This window comes from Equus asinus, chromosome 19 (genome assembly GCF_041296235.1).
Source record: "Equus asinus isolate D_3611 breed Donkey chromosome 19, EquAss-T2T_v2, whole genome shotgun sequence".
NCBI classification, from domain to species: Eukaryota; Metazoa; Chordata; class Mammalia; order Perissodactyla; family Equidae; genus Equus; species Equus asinus.
In genome coordinates, this window is record NC_091808.1 from 10256559 (window position 1) to 10273137 (window position 16579).

At 37.5% G+C, this 16579-nt stretch overlaps 1 protein-coding gene across 50 annotated transcripts in view; it reads right to left on the reverse strand.

Moving 5' to 3' along the window:
• LOC106827877 (nuclear body protein SP140-like) overlaps nt 1-16579 on the reverse strand; it is a 72433-nt gene that overhangs the window by 50548 nt on the left and 5306 nt on the right. For all 50 annotated transcript variants that reach the window (XM_070489497.1, XM_070489483.1, XM_070489464.1 and 47 more), the window contains 2 exons: nt 1529-1706; nt 123-291 (listed from right to left, as the gene is read on the reverse strand). In XM_070489497.1, coding sequence (XP_070345598.1) covers nt 123-291; nt 1529-1706 — 347 coding nt within the window. The remainder of the gene's footprint in view (nt 1-122; nt 292-1528; nt 1707-16579) is intronic.

A 16579-nucleotide genomic window follows, 5' to 3' on the forward strand; every position in this document is an offset into this window, starting at 1 on the left:
TGTGCCTGCCACAGAGTGGTCATTCAATAAAATAATTGTCAAATATTAATGAAAAGGGAATGAAAGAATCAGTAAACGAAATGGACTTGAATCCCCCAAAAGTTGTTGAAAGCTATAGTTACCATTTTGGAAGTGTCTTAAAATCTCAACTAAATCAGGATAGGCCTTCAGGTTAACCTTGCTGAATATGGCATCCAGAACATTCTTGTCAAACTTCTTCTCCAGTTCACTGAGAACATCATATACCACTCTCTCCACCGGGACCAGATTTCTACAAGCTTCTCGAAAATCCTTTAAAATATTGAATGGAGAATTAGGTAGCTATGGATTTACAGGTTATAGAAGATTCAGATTGTAGATAGATCATTTGTTCTCTTCTGAAATGTTAGAATGTTATATATATTCTGATTACTTCTTAAATAGCCTCCGCCATAAAAACAGACTCTTATTTTGTGAACCTGACTCTCTGACATTGATGTACACTTGAGAGAGCAACTTTGAAGAATAAAATTGGGTTCAGAGTTGAATTTTGTGTGGGGGCTTTAAGAGCCTGGCCAGGATGCCTTAAGAGTGGTCCTGACTGGTATGAGGGGCCATTTTGTTGACTAGACGATCATCACTGGCCTCCTGCCTGAAGGGCTCCAGGAAACCAGGCGTTCACCCTCCCCTGTTGTAGACCTGGCCAAAGGGCAAAGAAAGTCCACAAAAACAAAGAGAAACCTTGTCCTCAGCATCCCCAGGAAGACCTCCCACTAAACTTTACCTGCATTCCAGGGCTCCAGAAATGTCTAAAGAACAAGAAACAATTTGGAGAGAGAGCAGCAAGCATCTGCTTCCAAATTTATCCTAACGTGGCACAACTTCTCTATGAGTTTCAATAATCTCAGGCTCAAGTGTATAAAATGAGAGGGCTTTGTAATGGAATGTAGCCTGGCTCACTTATTTACTTTATTGATTTATTTTTTTAAGATTGGCCCTGAGCTAAAATCTGTTGCCAATTTCTCCTCCTCCCCCTCCCCTCCCCCTCCTCTTCCTTCTTCTTCTCCCCAAAGCCCCGCAGTACATAGTTGTGTAGTCTAGTTACAGGTCCTTCTAGTTCTGCTATGTGGGATGCTGCCTCAGCATGGCCTGATGAGCAGTGCTAGGTCTGGGCCCAGGATCCAAACCAGCGAAACCCTGGGCCGCCGAAGCAGAGTGTGTGAAATTAACCACTTGGCCACAGGGCCAGCCCCTTATTTACTTTATTTTCAGTTGTTGTTATTATATTGTATTATGTACCTAAGATGCTCTGTACCTATGTAGTATTCCCATTTCCAATCCTGCCACATCTCCATCACCATGGCCCTCCACCAACATCTACTCCAGAAGAAGGAATGTTTTCTGCGATGCCACTTCTCCTGTCAGCCACTAACTTATAGGATGGTGAAGGTCCCCACTCATTGGAGGCCCTTTAGCCTATTTATGGCATCCTGAAGTTGGCACAATATAGCATGGGGCTGGTTAGCATGAGGAAATTCCCCTCACTTACTTCATACATCTGCTCAGGGATGAAGCCGCGGTCCCGGAGGCCCATAAGGAGAGGAAATGGCTTCGTTATTGCGCTTGCAATCTCCACCTTATTTTCTTTGAATAGCCTGAAAATGAGCTCAGAGAAAAACTGCTCCACAGAGTTCTGGTCCTCTGGATTCTGGTCGCCTGGGAACATCCTGAGAAACAAAGATATGTTATGAAAGTAGACGTTGAGTTTCCGAGAGGCTTGTGTTGGCTGGAAGATTTTACACATGAAAGATCGTCAGTGGAGAACCAACATGTAAAATAGTGTTCTCGTGGAAGGACCAGAATAAATATAATTTATTTACTTAGAGAATAATCAGGGGTACAATAGGAGAAAACATTGAGCTTAAGAAAGACTTGTACATAGAAGAGAAAGAGCTCACCCTGTGCTAATCAAAACTACTATAAAAAGATTTTCACCTGAACCCTCTAGGGAAAACACTGAATTTAAAAATGTTAAAATCTTCACAGGAATTGATATGATATTGGGACGGTTCATTTTATGTGTCAACTGGGAAGGTGTTTTGGGGTGAGATTAACATTTAAATTGGTAAACTTTGAGTTATCAGTTTGTCCACCATAATGTGGGTGGGCCTCATCCAATCCGTTGAAGGCCTAAATAGAACAAAAGACCAGCCTCCCTGAGTAAGAAGGAATTCTCCAGCAGACTGCTTTTAGACTGGAACTGCACCATTGGCTCTGTTGGGTCTCCAGTCTGCTGGCCCACCCTGCCACACCACAGATTTTGGACTTGCCAGTCTCCATAACTGTGGGAACCAATTTCTTGTAATCTCTCTCTCTCTCTCTATATATATATATGATATATATAACCAATAGGATATATATAACACATATCCTATTGGTTTTGTTTCTCTGGAGAAACCTAATACAGATTTTTTTGTTTTAAAGTTTATAGACAAAGAGATAAAAAATCAGCTGAGATAATATTATGGAACCTACCACTGAACCGCAAGTCTTCTTGGTTAATAACAACTAGAAGAAATCTCAGGAAGATGTAAAAGAGATAGAGCTCTCCCATCTGTAACTGCAGAGGCAGGAATGGCATTCCACATTATAAAATTAGCTCCAGGACTCTCCTCTGGTAAGGTTTCAATTAATGATAGTCAGAAGAATATGTCTTTTTTTGGGTCTAATATAGAGACTTGTGTGAATACTCCAAACTAGAACACATTGTTCTGTATCTAACCTGGACTGTGGAAGTGTTATTTACATGGAGGCCTGTAAGACCCTTGGATTTCAAATATTATGGCCATGCCTGGGAAAAGTAATTTTTAAACTCAAAAAGCTTTGTAATTCTGAGTCTTACTTGATAAATTGTTCCCCTTGCTGATAATGTCTTGGTAAATTTCTAAAAGATATAAAGACTTGTAGGGCTTTTTCATCCCACCATAAGAGGGTCATTGGGACTTCCCATTTTCTAAATATGCATTGGGATAGAATCAAACCCATTTGTTCACTGAATCCCTGTAAAGAATAGAAAGCCTTCTGGTTAAAGATAGTTGATTGAAGACAAGTGTTTTCATCCTCTCACTAGAGAGTACCCTAAAATGATAGTAAACGAATTAAAGTCGCAATGTCAAAGAGAAGCGGATTGGATGAGAAATTTAAACCAAAGTCTGAAAGAGAAAAAGTGGTAACAGTGCTAATTGCTATTGCTGGTGGAAGGTGCTCCCAGACTCCCAAAAGGGTCCAGTGTGTCTTGCAGACCCCTGGAGAGGTCATGGAGGTTGGGAGGGAGACGCGAGGTTGAAGACAGAAGGCTTGTTTGAAAGGCGAAATACAAAACAATCTCTTCCCCAACTCCTCCGTGACCCCACCACACAGAACACCTGCATCCAGGCAGGAGACTAGAAGTTTCTTCTTAAGGAAAATGTATATGACTCAGAAAAAAGACCTTCACCTTCAGGAATCCTAGATTCTCTTGGCAAAGCCTACAGCTCATCCCATTAAATGGAGATCCAAGCTAGCTTTTCAGTGCCTCGCTCTTAAGCATGAACAAACAATAACAGGCCACAGATATTTGTGGAAAGCTACAAGATGAAGGAGTGGAACCAAGATGAGCAAAGAGCAAAAATGACTCCGGCATCAATAGAAATATTATGGAGAACAGAAGAGAGTTTCTGAAAGACAAATGTCATACAGATAGGAGAATATACTGCGCCCAGGATGCCATGAAGAAAAGACCAGAAAATAAGACAGTGAGGCTGGGAATTAAAAGTGATTGCTGAAATTAACAACAAAAAAAAGAAAGGTTGGGGCTGGCCCCATGGCCAAGTGGTTAAGTTCGCGCGCTCCGCTGCAGGCGGTCCAGTGTTTCGTTGGTTCAAATCCTGGGCGCGGACATGGCACTGCTCATCAGACCACGCTGAGGCAGCGTCCCACATGCCACAACTAGAAGAACCCACAACGAAGAATACACAACTATGTACCGGGGGGCGTTGGGGAGAAAAAGGAAAAAAAATAAAAAAATCTTTAAAAAAAAAAAAAAAAAGAAAGCTTAACTAAAATAGTTGTAAAATAAAGGAGAGAGAATTTCCCCGGAACATAGCTGGAAAAAACTCTAAAGGAAAAAACAGAAAGTAAATTTGAAACCCTAAATGTCTAAAATAGTTATGCAAGTCTATAGCTCCAGAGGTAAAAAGAAGTAACCAAAAAATGTGCACCCTCTTCAGTTATTCATTATTCAATTATTCATATGTGAAGGCAAAATAGTTGTGTAAGTGCTCAGAAAATACATTCCACTCATGTACCCTCTGTGTCGGCCACACAATTTTCAATGTTCAATCTTCTTTACTTCTGTCTCCTTGGGCTAAGGTGTATGGCTTTAGCAGACTTTAGAGATAGCACATGGTTAGCCATGCTCACTGTCCCTCTGCTACAGAGGCTGTCATTTCAGATGGTGACTGCTCATCAGCCAGTGACAGAGTCCAGGGTGATGGTTCCCTGAAGCAGAGGCTAGTGACCCACTGAGATTTTGGAAGTGTTTGTTCCAATAGGATATTCTACCCCATTCTTACTGACATACTCTCTGGGACAAATTACTTGATGATGTACTAGAAAAAGAAAATCAAGAAATCAATACTAGCAAAGTTCTGCTGTAAAAGCAGTAGAAAGCATCACTAAAACCAGTTAAAATATTGAAGTCCAGAAACTGTAAACTTTATTTGAAAACAAAAGTACATCTCGAAAATTACTTTAAAACAGTGATTCTCAAAGTGTAGGCCAAGGACCCTTGGGATTATGCAAAACCCTTTCAGGTGGCATCAAAGTCAAAACAGTTTTCATAATGATACTAACAAGTTATTTATTCTTTTTCTCTCTCATCCTCTCATAAGCATATAGTGGGATTTTCCAAAGAATTATGGCCTGTGGTATCACATCAGATCGAATGCAGAGGCAGATAGGAGAATCTGGCTGTCTTCTACTGAACCAGCTATAAAAAGCTTTGAAAAAAATGTGAAACATTGCTAATCTTCTTGCTAATTTATTTTATTTTGAAAAACATAGTTATTTCTCATAAAATATGCCATTGATGTTAGTAGGTAATGAGTTCATTATTATTATTTTTAAATGACTAAGTATTTTAAGTTTTCAAACTTTTAATTTCTAATGTGATAAATATCAATAGATATAACCCACATGAACAAAAGCTAGCTCTTTGGGGTTCTCAATAATATTTGAGAATATAGACGGATCCTGAAACCAAAAAATTTAAGAAGCACTGTTCTAGAAAGAAAGGATATATACTTCATGTAATGGCAAAATTATAATAATTTTAATCTAAAACTTCAGATTATATTAAAATTTTTAACAAATTGAATGGGGGCAAGAAAAAAACTGAGTTAAATGATTTATTTCAAAAACACTAAACTCAAATGACATGGTTGCACATTTGATGCTATCAGTTAGAGAAATATATATTAAATAATTAACTAGAAAATCTAAGTGTAACAAATAGAGTCAAAATGAGACTGTAAAGCTCATAAAAGGATAACAGTAAATAAAACATACTGTTTTCTTAAGAAAATGAAGAGGCATAATATATAAGAAGTGCTAAAAAATTCACAAGCAAGAAGATATATGTCATTTAAAACAGATTAAATTACTATGTTAAAGTATAAATGGTCAAAATAGAATCTAACTACAAAAGACACAATGAAAATAAAGTGAGATTAAAAATGTTAAAAGTCAAGGAGCATCATGGTGGAGTGAGCTCTCCCTGTAAACTCTCCCCTCTAAGATACAATGGAAAGGATATTCATGTGCCAACAGAGGACATCCACACAACACAAAAGACATCTGAGAGACCCATGAAGCCATATGTCAGAAGGTGGAGGTGCTGCCCCCACCCCCACAAGGAAGTGTAACAAGGTAAGAGAAATCTTCTCATCTTCCTGAAGTGCAGCAACCCAGGGATTGCACACAGCTCCAAGAGGAAAGGCGGGAGGAGGAAGCCCTCCATGGGAATGCCAACGCTCTCCGAGGTCCCTCACAGCCAGGGGGAAAGCCCCACACAGAGGTGACTAGGTATCACAGGGGGGTCTTCATCAAGCTAACCCTCCAGGAAAGCAGATAGCGAGGGCAGAGTGAGAAGCCCCCAAGATCATGCAGGAGAAAGAAAGCACCCCTCCCCACTGCCAGGCACCCCAGATCAGCAGCAGGGAGCTGAGCTGCAGATCACAGCAGGCTCAGAATACACAGTCTTGACCTCCACCCAGTGGTGGTGGTGGAAGCAGCAATCAAATACCACCACTATGCAGAAGCACAAATCCATGCTGTCTAGCAGTCTGAAAAAAATGTATTAAATCTCAAGCCCAGAAGGAAAATGACAAGTACCCTGAAATCAACCCTGAAGGCACAGAAATCTATAATCTAAATGACAGAGAGTTCAAAATAGCTATCATAAAAAAACTCAAAGAGTTACAGGAAAATGCAGATAGATAGTTCAATGAATTCAGGAGCTACTTCACAAAAGAGATTGAAACTATAAAGAAGAACTAATTAGAAAGATTTGTGATGAAAAACACAATGGATGAGATGAAGAATATGGATTCCCTGAACAATAGAGCTGATATTATGGAGGAATGAATCAGTAATATTGAGGACAGAAATACAGAAATGCTTCAGATGGAGGAGGAGAGAGAATTAAGACTAAAAAGAAATGAAGAAATTCTCCAAGAAATATCCAACTCAATTAGGAAATGAAACATAAGGATTATAGGTATTCCAGAGGGAAAAGTGAAGAGAATGGAGCAGAAAGCTTGTTCAAAGAAATAATAGTGAAAACATCCCAAACCTGGGGAAGGAAATGGAAATGCGAGTGAAAGAAGCAAATAGATTGCCTAACTATATCAATGTAAAAAGACCTTCTCAAAGGCATATAGTAGTGAAACTGGCAAAAGTGAATGACAAAGAAAAAATACTAAGGGCAGCAAGGCAGAAGAAAATAACTTACAAAGAAACCCCTATCAGGCTGTCAGCAGATTTCTCAGCAGAAACATTACAGGCTAGGAGAAAGTGGAATGATGTATTCAAATCTATGAAAGACAAAAACTTTCAGCCGAGAATACTCTATATCCAGTGAAAATATCCTTCAGATATAATGGAGAAATAAAAACTTTCCCAGATAAACAAAAGCTAAGGGAGTTCATTGCCACAAGACTCCCTGTCAAGAAATTCTCAAGAGGGTCATCATAGTTGAAAAAAAGAATAAAGGGATTACAAAACCCTGAGTAAGGATATAAATAGGTAAACAAAATCAGAAAATTTTAGCTATCCATCAGAACAGGTTAGCAAACACACAACTATAACATTAAAGATAAAGGGAAAGAAAACACCAAAAACAAATATAATCTTGTCATTTTAACCACAAACTCATAACACAAGATGAAGTAAGACATGATGAAAACAACTTAGGAGGGGAAGAGGAAAGGATAGAATCAGCTTAGTCTGAGTAAATAAGAGATTATCAGAAAATGGATCTCATCTATGAGATTTTTTCATACAAAACTCATGGTAACCACTAAAAAAATAAATAGAACAGAGACATAAATCATAAATAAGGAGAAAACTATTAAAGCCAGCATAGAAAACTACCAAACGGAATTGGAAGTCCAAAATACATAGGACGAGAAACAAAGGAAATGCAGGAGAACCAGAAAACAAGTGATAAAACTGCAGCACTAAGTCCTCCTATATCAATAATCACTCTAAATGTAAATGGATTGAATTCTACAATCAAAAGACACAGAGTGGCAGGATGGATTAAAAAAGAAGACACAACAATATGCTGCCTCCGGGAACCACATCTTAGCTCCAATGACAAACACAGGCTCAGAGCGAAGGGATGGAAGACAATACTTGAAGCTAATGGCAAACAAAAGAAAGCAGGTGTTGTCATATTTATATCAGACAAAGTAGACTTAAAGATAAAACAGGTAACGAAACACAAAGAGTGGCAGTATATAATGATAAAAGGGACATTCTACCAAGAAGACATAACACTTATAAATATATATGCACCCAAAACAGAAGCATCAAAGTACATAAAGCAATTATTAACAACCCTAAAAGGAGATATTAACAAGAATCCAATAATAGTAGGGGACCTTAACACCCCACTTACATCAATGGATAGGTCATCCAGAATAAGTCAACAAAGAAATAGTGGAATTATACGAAAAATTAGACCAGATGGACTTAGTAGATACATATAGAGAGAAAAAAACAAAAGTACCTTTTCTGACCATAATGCTATGAAACTAGAAATCAACTACAAGAAAAAAGCTGGGAAAGTGGCAAACATGTGGAGACTAAACAACACGCTACTGAACCACCAATGGATCATTGGAAACATTAAAGGAGAAATCAAAGAATATCTGGAGACAAATGAGAATGAAAATACATTGTACCAACACATATGAGATGCAGCAAAAGCGGACCTAAGAGGGAAATTCATAACAATACAGGCCCAACTTAACAAATAAGAAAAGTCTCAACTAAGGAGTCTTAAACTAAACCTAACAGAATTAGAAAAAGAAGAACAAACAAAGCCTAAAGTCAGCATAAGGAGAGAAATAATAAGTATTAGAGCAGAAATAAATGAAATTGAAACACACACAAACAAACAGTAGAAAGGATCAATGAAACAAAGGGCTGGTTTTCTGAGAAGATAAACAAAATTGACAAACCCTTAGACTCACTAAGAGAAAAAGAGAAAAAGCTCCAATAAATAAAATTTGAAATGAAACAGGAGAAATTACAATGGATAACACAGAAATACAAAGGATTTTAAGAGAATACTAAGAAAAACTATACGTCAACAAATCAGAAAATCTAGAAGAAATGGATAAATTCTTACACTCATACAACCTCCCAAAACTGAACCAAGAAGAAATAGAGAATCTGAATAAACCAATCACAAGTACAGAGATGGAAACAGTAATCAAAAACCTCCCAAAAAATAAAAGTCCAGGACCAGATGGCTTCTCTGGAGAATTCTACTCAACATTCAATGAGGATTTATTACCTATCCTTCTCAAACTATCCCAAAAGATTGAAGAAGATGGAAAAATCTCTAACACATTCTATGACTCCAACATGACCTTGATACCAAAGCCAGACAAAGACAACACAAAGAAGGAAAATTACAGGCCAATATCACTGATGAACATAGATGCAAAAATCCTCAACAAAATATTGGCAAACCAAATACCGCAATACATTAAAAAGATTATACACCATGAGCAAATGGGATTTATACCAGGGACACACAGATGGTTCAACATCTGCAAATCAATCAATGTGATACACCACATTAACAAAATGAGGAATAAAAACCACATGATCATCTCAATAGATGCAGAGAAAGCATTTGATAGGATCCAACATCTCTTTATGACAAAAACTCTCAATAAAATGGGTATAGAAGGAAACTACCTCAACATAATAAAGGCCATATATGACAAACCCATAGCCAACATTATAGTCAACAGAGAAAAACTGAAAGCCAACCCTCTGAGAACAGGAACAAGACAAGGGTGCCCATTCTTGCCACTCTTACTCAACACAGTACTGGAAGTTTTGGCCAGAGAAATTAGGAAAGGAAAAGAAATAAAAGGAGTCCAAATAGGCAATGAAGAAGTGAGAAGTGAAACTCTCGCTATTTGCAGATGATATTTTATATATAGAAAACCCTAAAAAATCCATTGGAAAACTCTTAGAAATAATCAACAACTACAGCAAAGATGCAAGGTACATAATCAACTTACAAAAATCAGTTGCATTTCTATACTCTAATAACGAACTAAGAGAAAGCGGACTCAAGAATATGATCTCATTTACAATTACAACAAAAAGAATAAAATATCTAGGAGGTAAAAGATCTATACAATGAAAACTATACGGCATTACTGAAAGAAATCAATGATGAGATAAAGAAATGGAAAGATGTTCCATGCACATGAATCAGAAGAATAAACATAGTTAAAATGTCCATACTACCCAAAGCAATCTACAGATTCAATGAAATCCCAATCAGAATCCCAATGACATTCTTCACAGAAATAGAGCAAAGAATCCTAAAACTCATATGGGACCACAAAAGACCCCAAATTGCTAAAGCAATCTGGAGAAAAAAGAACAAAGCTAGAGGCATCACAATCCCTGACTTCAAAATGTACTACAAAACTACAGTAATCAAAACAGCATGGTACTGGTACAAAAACAGGCACAGAGATCAAAGGAACAAAGTTGAAAGCTCAGGAATAAAACCACACATCTATGGCCAGCTAATCTTTGACAAAGGAGCCAAGAACATTCAGTGGAGAAAGGAAAGTCTCTTGAATAAATGGTGTTGGGAAAACTGGACAGCCACATGCAAAAGAATGAAAGTAGACCATTATCTTTTGTCATACACAAAAATAAACTCAAAATGGATCAAAGACTTGAAGGTAAGACCTGAAACCATAAAACTTCTAGAAGAAAATATAGGTAGTACACTCTTTGACATCAGTCTTAAAAGAATCTTTTTGAATACCATGTCCTAGACAAGAGAAACAAAAGAAAAAATAAACAAGTGGGACTTCATCAGACGAAAGAGCTTCTGTAAGACAAAGGAAACCAGGATCAAAACAAAAAGACAACCCACCAATTGGGAGAAAATATTTGCAAATCATATATCTGACAAGGGGTTAATCTCCATAATATTTAAAGAACTCACACAACTGAATAACAAAAAAACAAACAAGCCAATCAAAAACTAGACAGAGGATATAGGATATGAACAGACATTTCTCCAAAGAATATATACAGATAGCCAATAGGCACATGAAAAGATGTTCAACATCACTAATCATCAGGGAAATATAAATCAAAACTACACTAAGACATGCCTTATACCCACTAAAATGGCTATAATCACCAAGACAAAAAATAACAAATGTTGGAGAGGATGTGGAGAAAAGGGGACCCCAGTTCATCCACTGCTGGTGGGAATGCAAACTGGTGCAACTGCTATGGAAAACAGTATGGAGATTTCTCAAAATTTAAAAATAGAAATATCATATGACCCAGCTATCCCACTACTGGGTATTTATCCAAAGAACTTGAAATCAGCAATTCAAAGAGACTTATGCACCCTTATGTTCATTGCAATAGTAGTCACAATAGCCAAGACGTGGTAGCAACCCAGATGCCCACTGGTTGATGATTGGATAAAGAAGATGTAGTATATATATACAATGGAATACTACTCAGCCATAAAAAAGGACAAAATCGTCCCATTCGTAACAACATGGATGGACCTTGAGTGTATTATGTTAAGGGAAATAAGCCAGACAGAGAAAAACAAACACCATATGGTCTCACTCATATGTAGAAGATAAACAAACACTCAAACAAAGAGAACAGTTCAGTGATTACCGGGGGAAGGGGGCTGGGGAGTGGGCACAAAGGATGAAGGGGAGCACTTAGATGGTGACAGACAAATAATAATGTACAACTGAAATTTCACAATGTTGTAAACTATTATGACAAAGTAAAAAATATTAAAAGTCAAAAGATGGGCAAGTTACATTAGCCAAACGCAAACAAGATAAAAAGCAAAATTCACAACATCTGTATTTAAAAAGTAAAATTTAAGATTATTAATAGACAAATCTTTCATGGTCATTAAAAAAATATTTCTGTTTTTAACTCCTCAAGTACATATCTTAAAAAATGAAGACATATGGGTTATAAGTTTTAAAAATTATCAAACTACATTTATTAATAACTGTTGGTCTTAAATACACAAGAACATACCAAGTATTTCACCCTCAATTAATCTAAATAAATAATAATAAGGAGAAATTGAACAAGTTACATGCTCTGGAGGTAAGATAATATCACAATAAAACCAAAATTTTAAAACACAAAGAAAGTTTGTTTTAAGAAAACATCTAGACTCATGGAGATGGTAAAAGTTCACCAGACTTCCAGTTTCTGCATTGATGTGCAAAGACCTTAGAAATCATCACTCTCATCCTTACAAAAAGAATAAAGCTGAAAAAACTGAAAATCAATGACTTTTCATGTACCCATCAGAGAACTGAGGTCACAGGGAAAAGTGCCACTCCCAAATCTGGAGAGAGAGACAAATCTGGAGAATCACAGATGAGATCAGCTACCTAGAGCAGAAGCCACTAGAGTCACAGACCAGTAGCAACACTTAAATGGTTAAGTTTAATGCATTGCTGGAAGCATGAGAGTGAGAAACTCCCGGGGACCACAGTCTTAGGATGGTCCCCAACCTTTTGTGGGTTTTACTTCTAGGAGCCCCACCAGGTACTCATGGTGAAGAGCTGAGAAAAACTCTCTTGGTCTTCCGGCAGAGGGGGAAGAGAAAAGAAAACTTGAAACAGCCCCAAGTATTTTCCATAACTAAGGGCTGCTCTCCAGAGGAAAACACTTTGCCCAAGCCTATCTGACCTCAGGAAGCCCAATTACCAAAATCCAGCCCCTTCTAGCCTTCCTGTCTTATCAAAATGAAGGGGGAAGGGGAAATAGTCAAGAAACCATTCTAAAAGTCACAGTCAGGGGACACCGTTCCAATACAATATTGAGATTTAATCATAAGATTAAAGAATGTTCCCCCCCCCAGCCCCCGCCCCAACATCTTACCACTACATCAACAGGGCTCCAGTATAATAACTGAGGATTATAGCTGAAAGAGCTGGAAGGCTCTATTTAAGGAGATCTTAGGGAAAGCCAAAAGAAATAGGTGAGACAAAAACAAGAACACCAGAGAAATTTGAATCTTCTGCTACTAACAGCTAGAAGAAACATTAAACATGGCCCATCTCCTGGCCAAATTAACATAAAATCTCACATTAAACACTTCTGTGCCTCAGTTCCTGTTACCTGATAACATCACATCTGGTTTTCAAAAAAATTATAAGGTATATCAAAAGACAAGGAAAAACACAGTCTGAAGAGACAAAGCAATCATCAAAACCAGACTCAGATTTGACAGGTTTTCAAATTATCAGATAGGGATTTAAAATAACTACGACTAATTCACAGGTTAAGGGGTCTAATGGAAAAAGCAGACAACATGCAAGAACAGATGGCTAAGTAAGGAAAAAGATGGAAACTCAAGAAAATAAATGAAAAAGGAAATGCTAGAAATCAAAAACACTCCAACAGAAATGAAGAACGCCTTTGATGGGCTCGTTGTAGACTGGACATGGCTGAGGAAAGAATCAGTGAGTTGAAGATATGTCAATAGAAACTTCTCAAATTAAAATGCAAGGAGAAAAAAATATAAGGAGAAAAAAAAACCCCACAACAGAATACAATATCCAAGAATGCTGGATCAATCTCAAGAAGTGAAATAGATGCGTAAGAGAAATACCAGAAGGAGAAGAAAGACAAAAGACAACAGAGGAAATATTGAACTAGTAATGGCCAAAAGTTTTCCAAAATTACTAACTGACAACAAATCACAGATTCAGGAATCTCAACCAATGCCAAACTGGATACAGACCAAATAATCTACACTGAGTCACTTCATATTCAAACTGCAGGAAACCAAAGAAAAAGAGACACAGTTAACAGAAGCCAGGGTGGTGGAGGGTGAGACCTTATCTATGGAGGAACAAGGGTAAAAATTACATCAGATATCTCATCAGAAACCACGCAAGTAAAGAAAGTGGATAGAAATATTTAGTGATGGGAAAAACCTGCTAATCTAGATTTTCATATCCTTTGAAATTAACCTTCAAAGAGAAGGAGAAATAAAGGTTTTCTCAAACAAACAAAAAGGAAGTAATTCATTGCCAGAAGATGTACCCGGAAGGAAATGTTAAAAGAAGTTTTCAGGGGCCGGCTCCATGCCCGAGTGGTTAAGTTCATGCACTCCACTGCAGCCGCCCAGGGTTTCGCCAGTTCGAATCCTGGGCACAGATATGGCACTGCCCATCAGGCCACGCTGAGGTGGCATCCCACATGCCACAGTGAGAAGGACCCACAACTGAAAATACACAACTATGTACTGGGGGCTTTGGGGAGAAAAAGAAAAAATAAAATCTTCAAAAAAAACTAAAAAAAAAAAAAAGAAGTTCTTCAGGCAGAAGGAAAATGATATGGGTCAGAAACTCAAATATACATAAAGAAAGGAAGAGCATCTGAGAAGGAATAAAGGTAGATACAATAACTTAAAAAATTGTTTTCTATTCTAAATTGATCTAAGAGATAGGTGTTTGTTCAAAGCAATAATAGAAACTATGTGATTATAGCATATGGATAAGTGAAATGGCTGACAGCCATGTTCAAAAGGACAGAGGAGGAGGAGTTCGTGACATTCTGTTATAAGATGCATACACTAAACACAAAACAATATTTAAATTTAAAGTGGATATAACTAGTTGTAAACATATATTGCAAACTCTAGGGAAACCAATAAAAATGTTTTAAAAGAAGTATAGTTGACATACGAAGAGAGATGAGAAAATGGAATTATAAAATGCTCAATCAAAACCAAAAAAAGGCAGAAAAAGAAGGGAAAAAATAGAAACAAAGACAAGTAAAATGAATAGAAAACAGAAACATGGTAGATATTAACCCAACCACATGAATAATCACTTTAAATATGAATGGTCTAAATACTTCAATTAAGATACAGAGATTGACAGAGTGAAAAACAACAGTCAACTATATGTTGTCTATAACAAAGCTACATTAAATATAAAAACATAGATAGGTTAAAAGTGAAGGGATGGAGGAATGCCAACATTAATCAAAAGAAAGCTATAGCAGCTGTATTAATTTCAGGCAAAGCAGACTTCAGAACAAGGAGAATTGTCATAGACAAGGAGGGGCATTACATAATGATGAAGGGGTCAATTCTCCAGGAAGACACGGCAATCCTTAATATGTATGCAACTATTAAAACAGCATCAAAGTACATGAGATAAAAATCGATAGAACTACAAGGAGAAATAGACAAATCTACTACTATTGTTGGAGACTTCAGTACTCTTCTAGTAATTGATAGATCAAGCAGGCAGAAAGTCAGTAAGAATATATATGACCTGAACCGCACCATCAACCAATTTGCTCTAATTGACATTTATAGATTATTCCATTCAACGACAACAAAATAACATACTCCTCAAGCTCACATGGAATATTGACCAAAAATACCACATTCTGGGCTATAAAACACACCCTAACAAATTTAAAAGGACAGAAATGATTAAAAAGAAATGTTCTCAGACCACAATGGAATTAAAGTAGAGCTAACAGAAAGACATCTGGAAAATCCCAAAATACTTGGAGATTAAACAACATACTTCTAGGACCAAAGAAGTCTCAAGAGAAATTTAAAAATATCTTGAACTAAATGAAAACACAGTTTATTGAAATTTAAGAGATGCGGCAAAAGCAGCGCTTCACGGGAAATATATAGCATTAAATGCATATATCAGAAAAGAAGAAAAATCTAAATCTGTGCTTCCACCTGAGGAAACTGGAGGAAAAAAAAGAAATGTAAGCCTAATGCCAACAGAAGAAAAGAAATCATAAAACTTAGAGTAGAAATCAGTAAAATGGAAAATATTAGAGAAAATCAATGAAATGAAAAGATTTTTTGAAATAAAATCAATAAAATTGGTAAACCTCTAGCCAAGCTAACAAAAAAAAAAGAGGAATTACTAATATCAGAAATGAAAGAGGGGTCATCACTATTAATCCCCTGGACATTAAAAAGATAATAAAGAAACAATACTATGGACAACTCTATGCCTACAAATTTGATAAAAGATGAAACAGACAAATTCCTTAAAAGACACAAACTACTGAAACTCACACAAGGAGAGAGAGATCATCTGAATAGGCCCATATCTGTTAAAGGAACTGAATCAATAATTAATAGTGCTCCAACAAAGAAAGCACCAGACCCAGATGGTATCACTAGTGAATTCTACCAAACCATTTCAACTATGACCTCTTCCAGAAAATACAAGCAGAGGCAAGACACCCTAACTCATTCTATAAGGCCCAGCATTACCCCACCCTCACTTCTCAGTGCCTTCGTTTTCCTGCTTGGAGGCCAACGGCTGGCTGGACTTGAAGCTTCACTCACTCATCTTCCTATCTCTTGGAGCAGGTAAGGGAGCAGTGGAGGAGATGCACTCTCAGCTGCCAGGAGCAACAGGTGGTGGACACTGAGGACCCGCCACTGGTGCTGCCACTGGTGGTAGCAATGCTGCTGGCTTCTTGGAGCCCTGCCATCACCAGAAACAGCCCCACTGGGACCATCCCCATGGCCGAATGGTTAAGTTCATGCACTCTGCTTCAGCAGCCTAGGGTTCACCAGTTCGGATCCTGGGCACGGACTTACACACCCCTCATTGAGCCACGCTATGGTAGCACCCCACGTGGAGGAACTGGAATGACTTACAACCAGGATGTACAACTATGCACTGGGGCTTTGGGGAACAAAAAGAGGAAGATTGGCAACGGA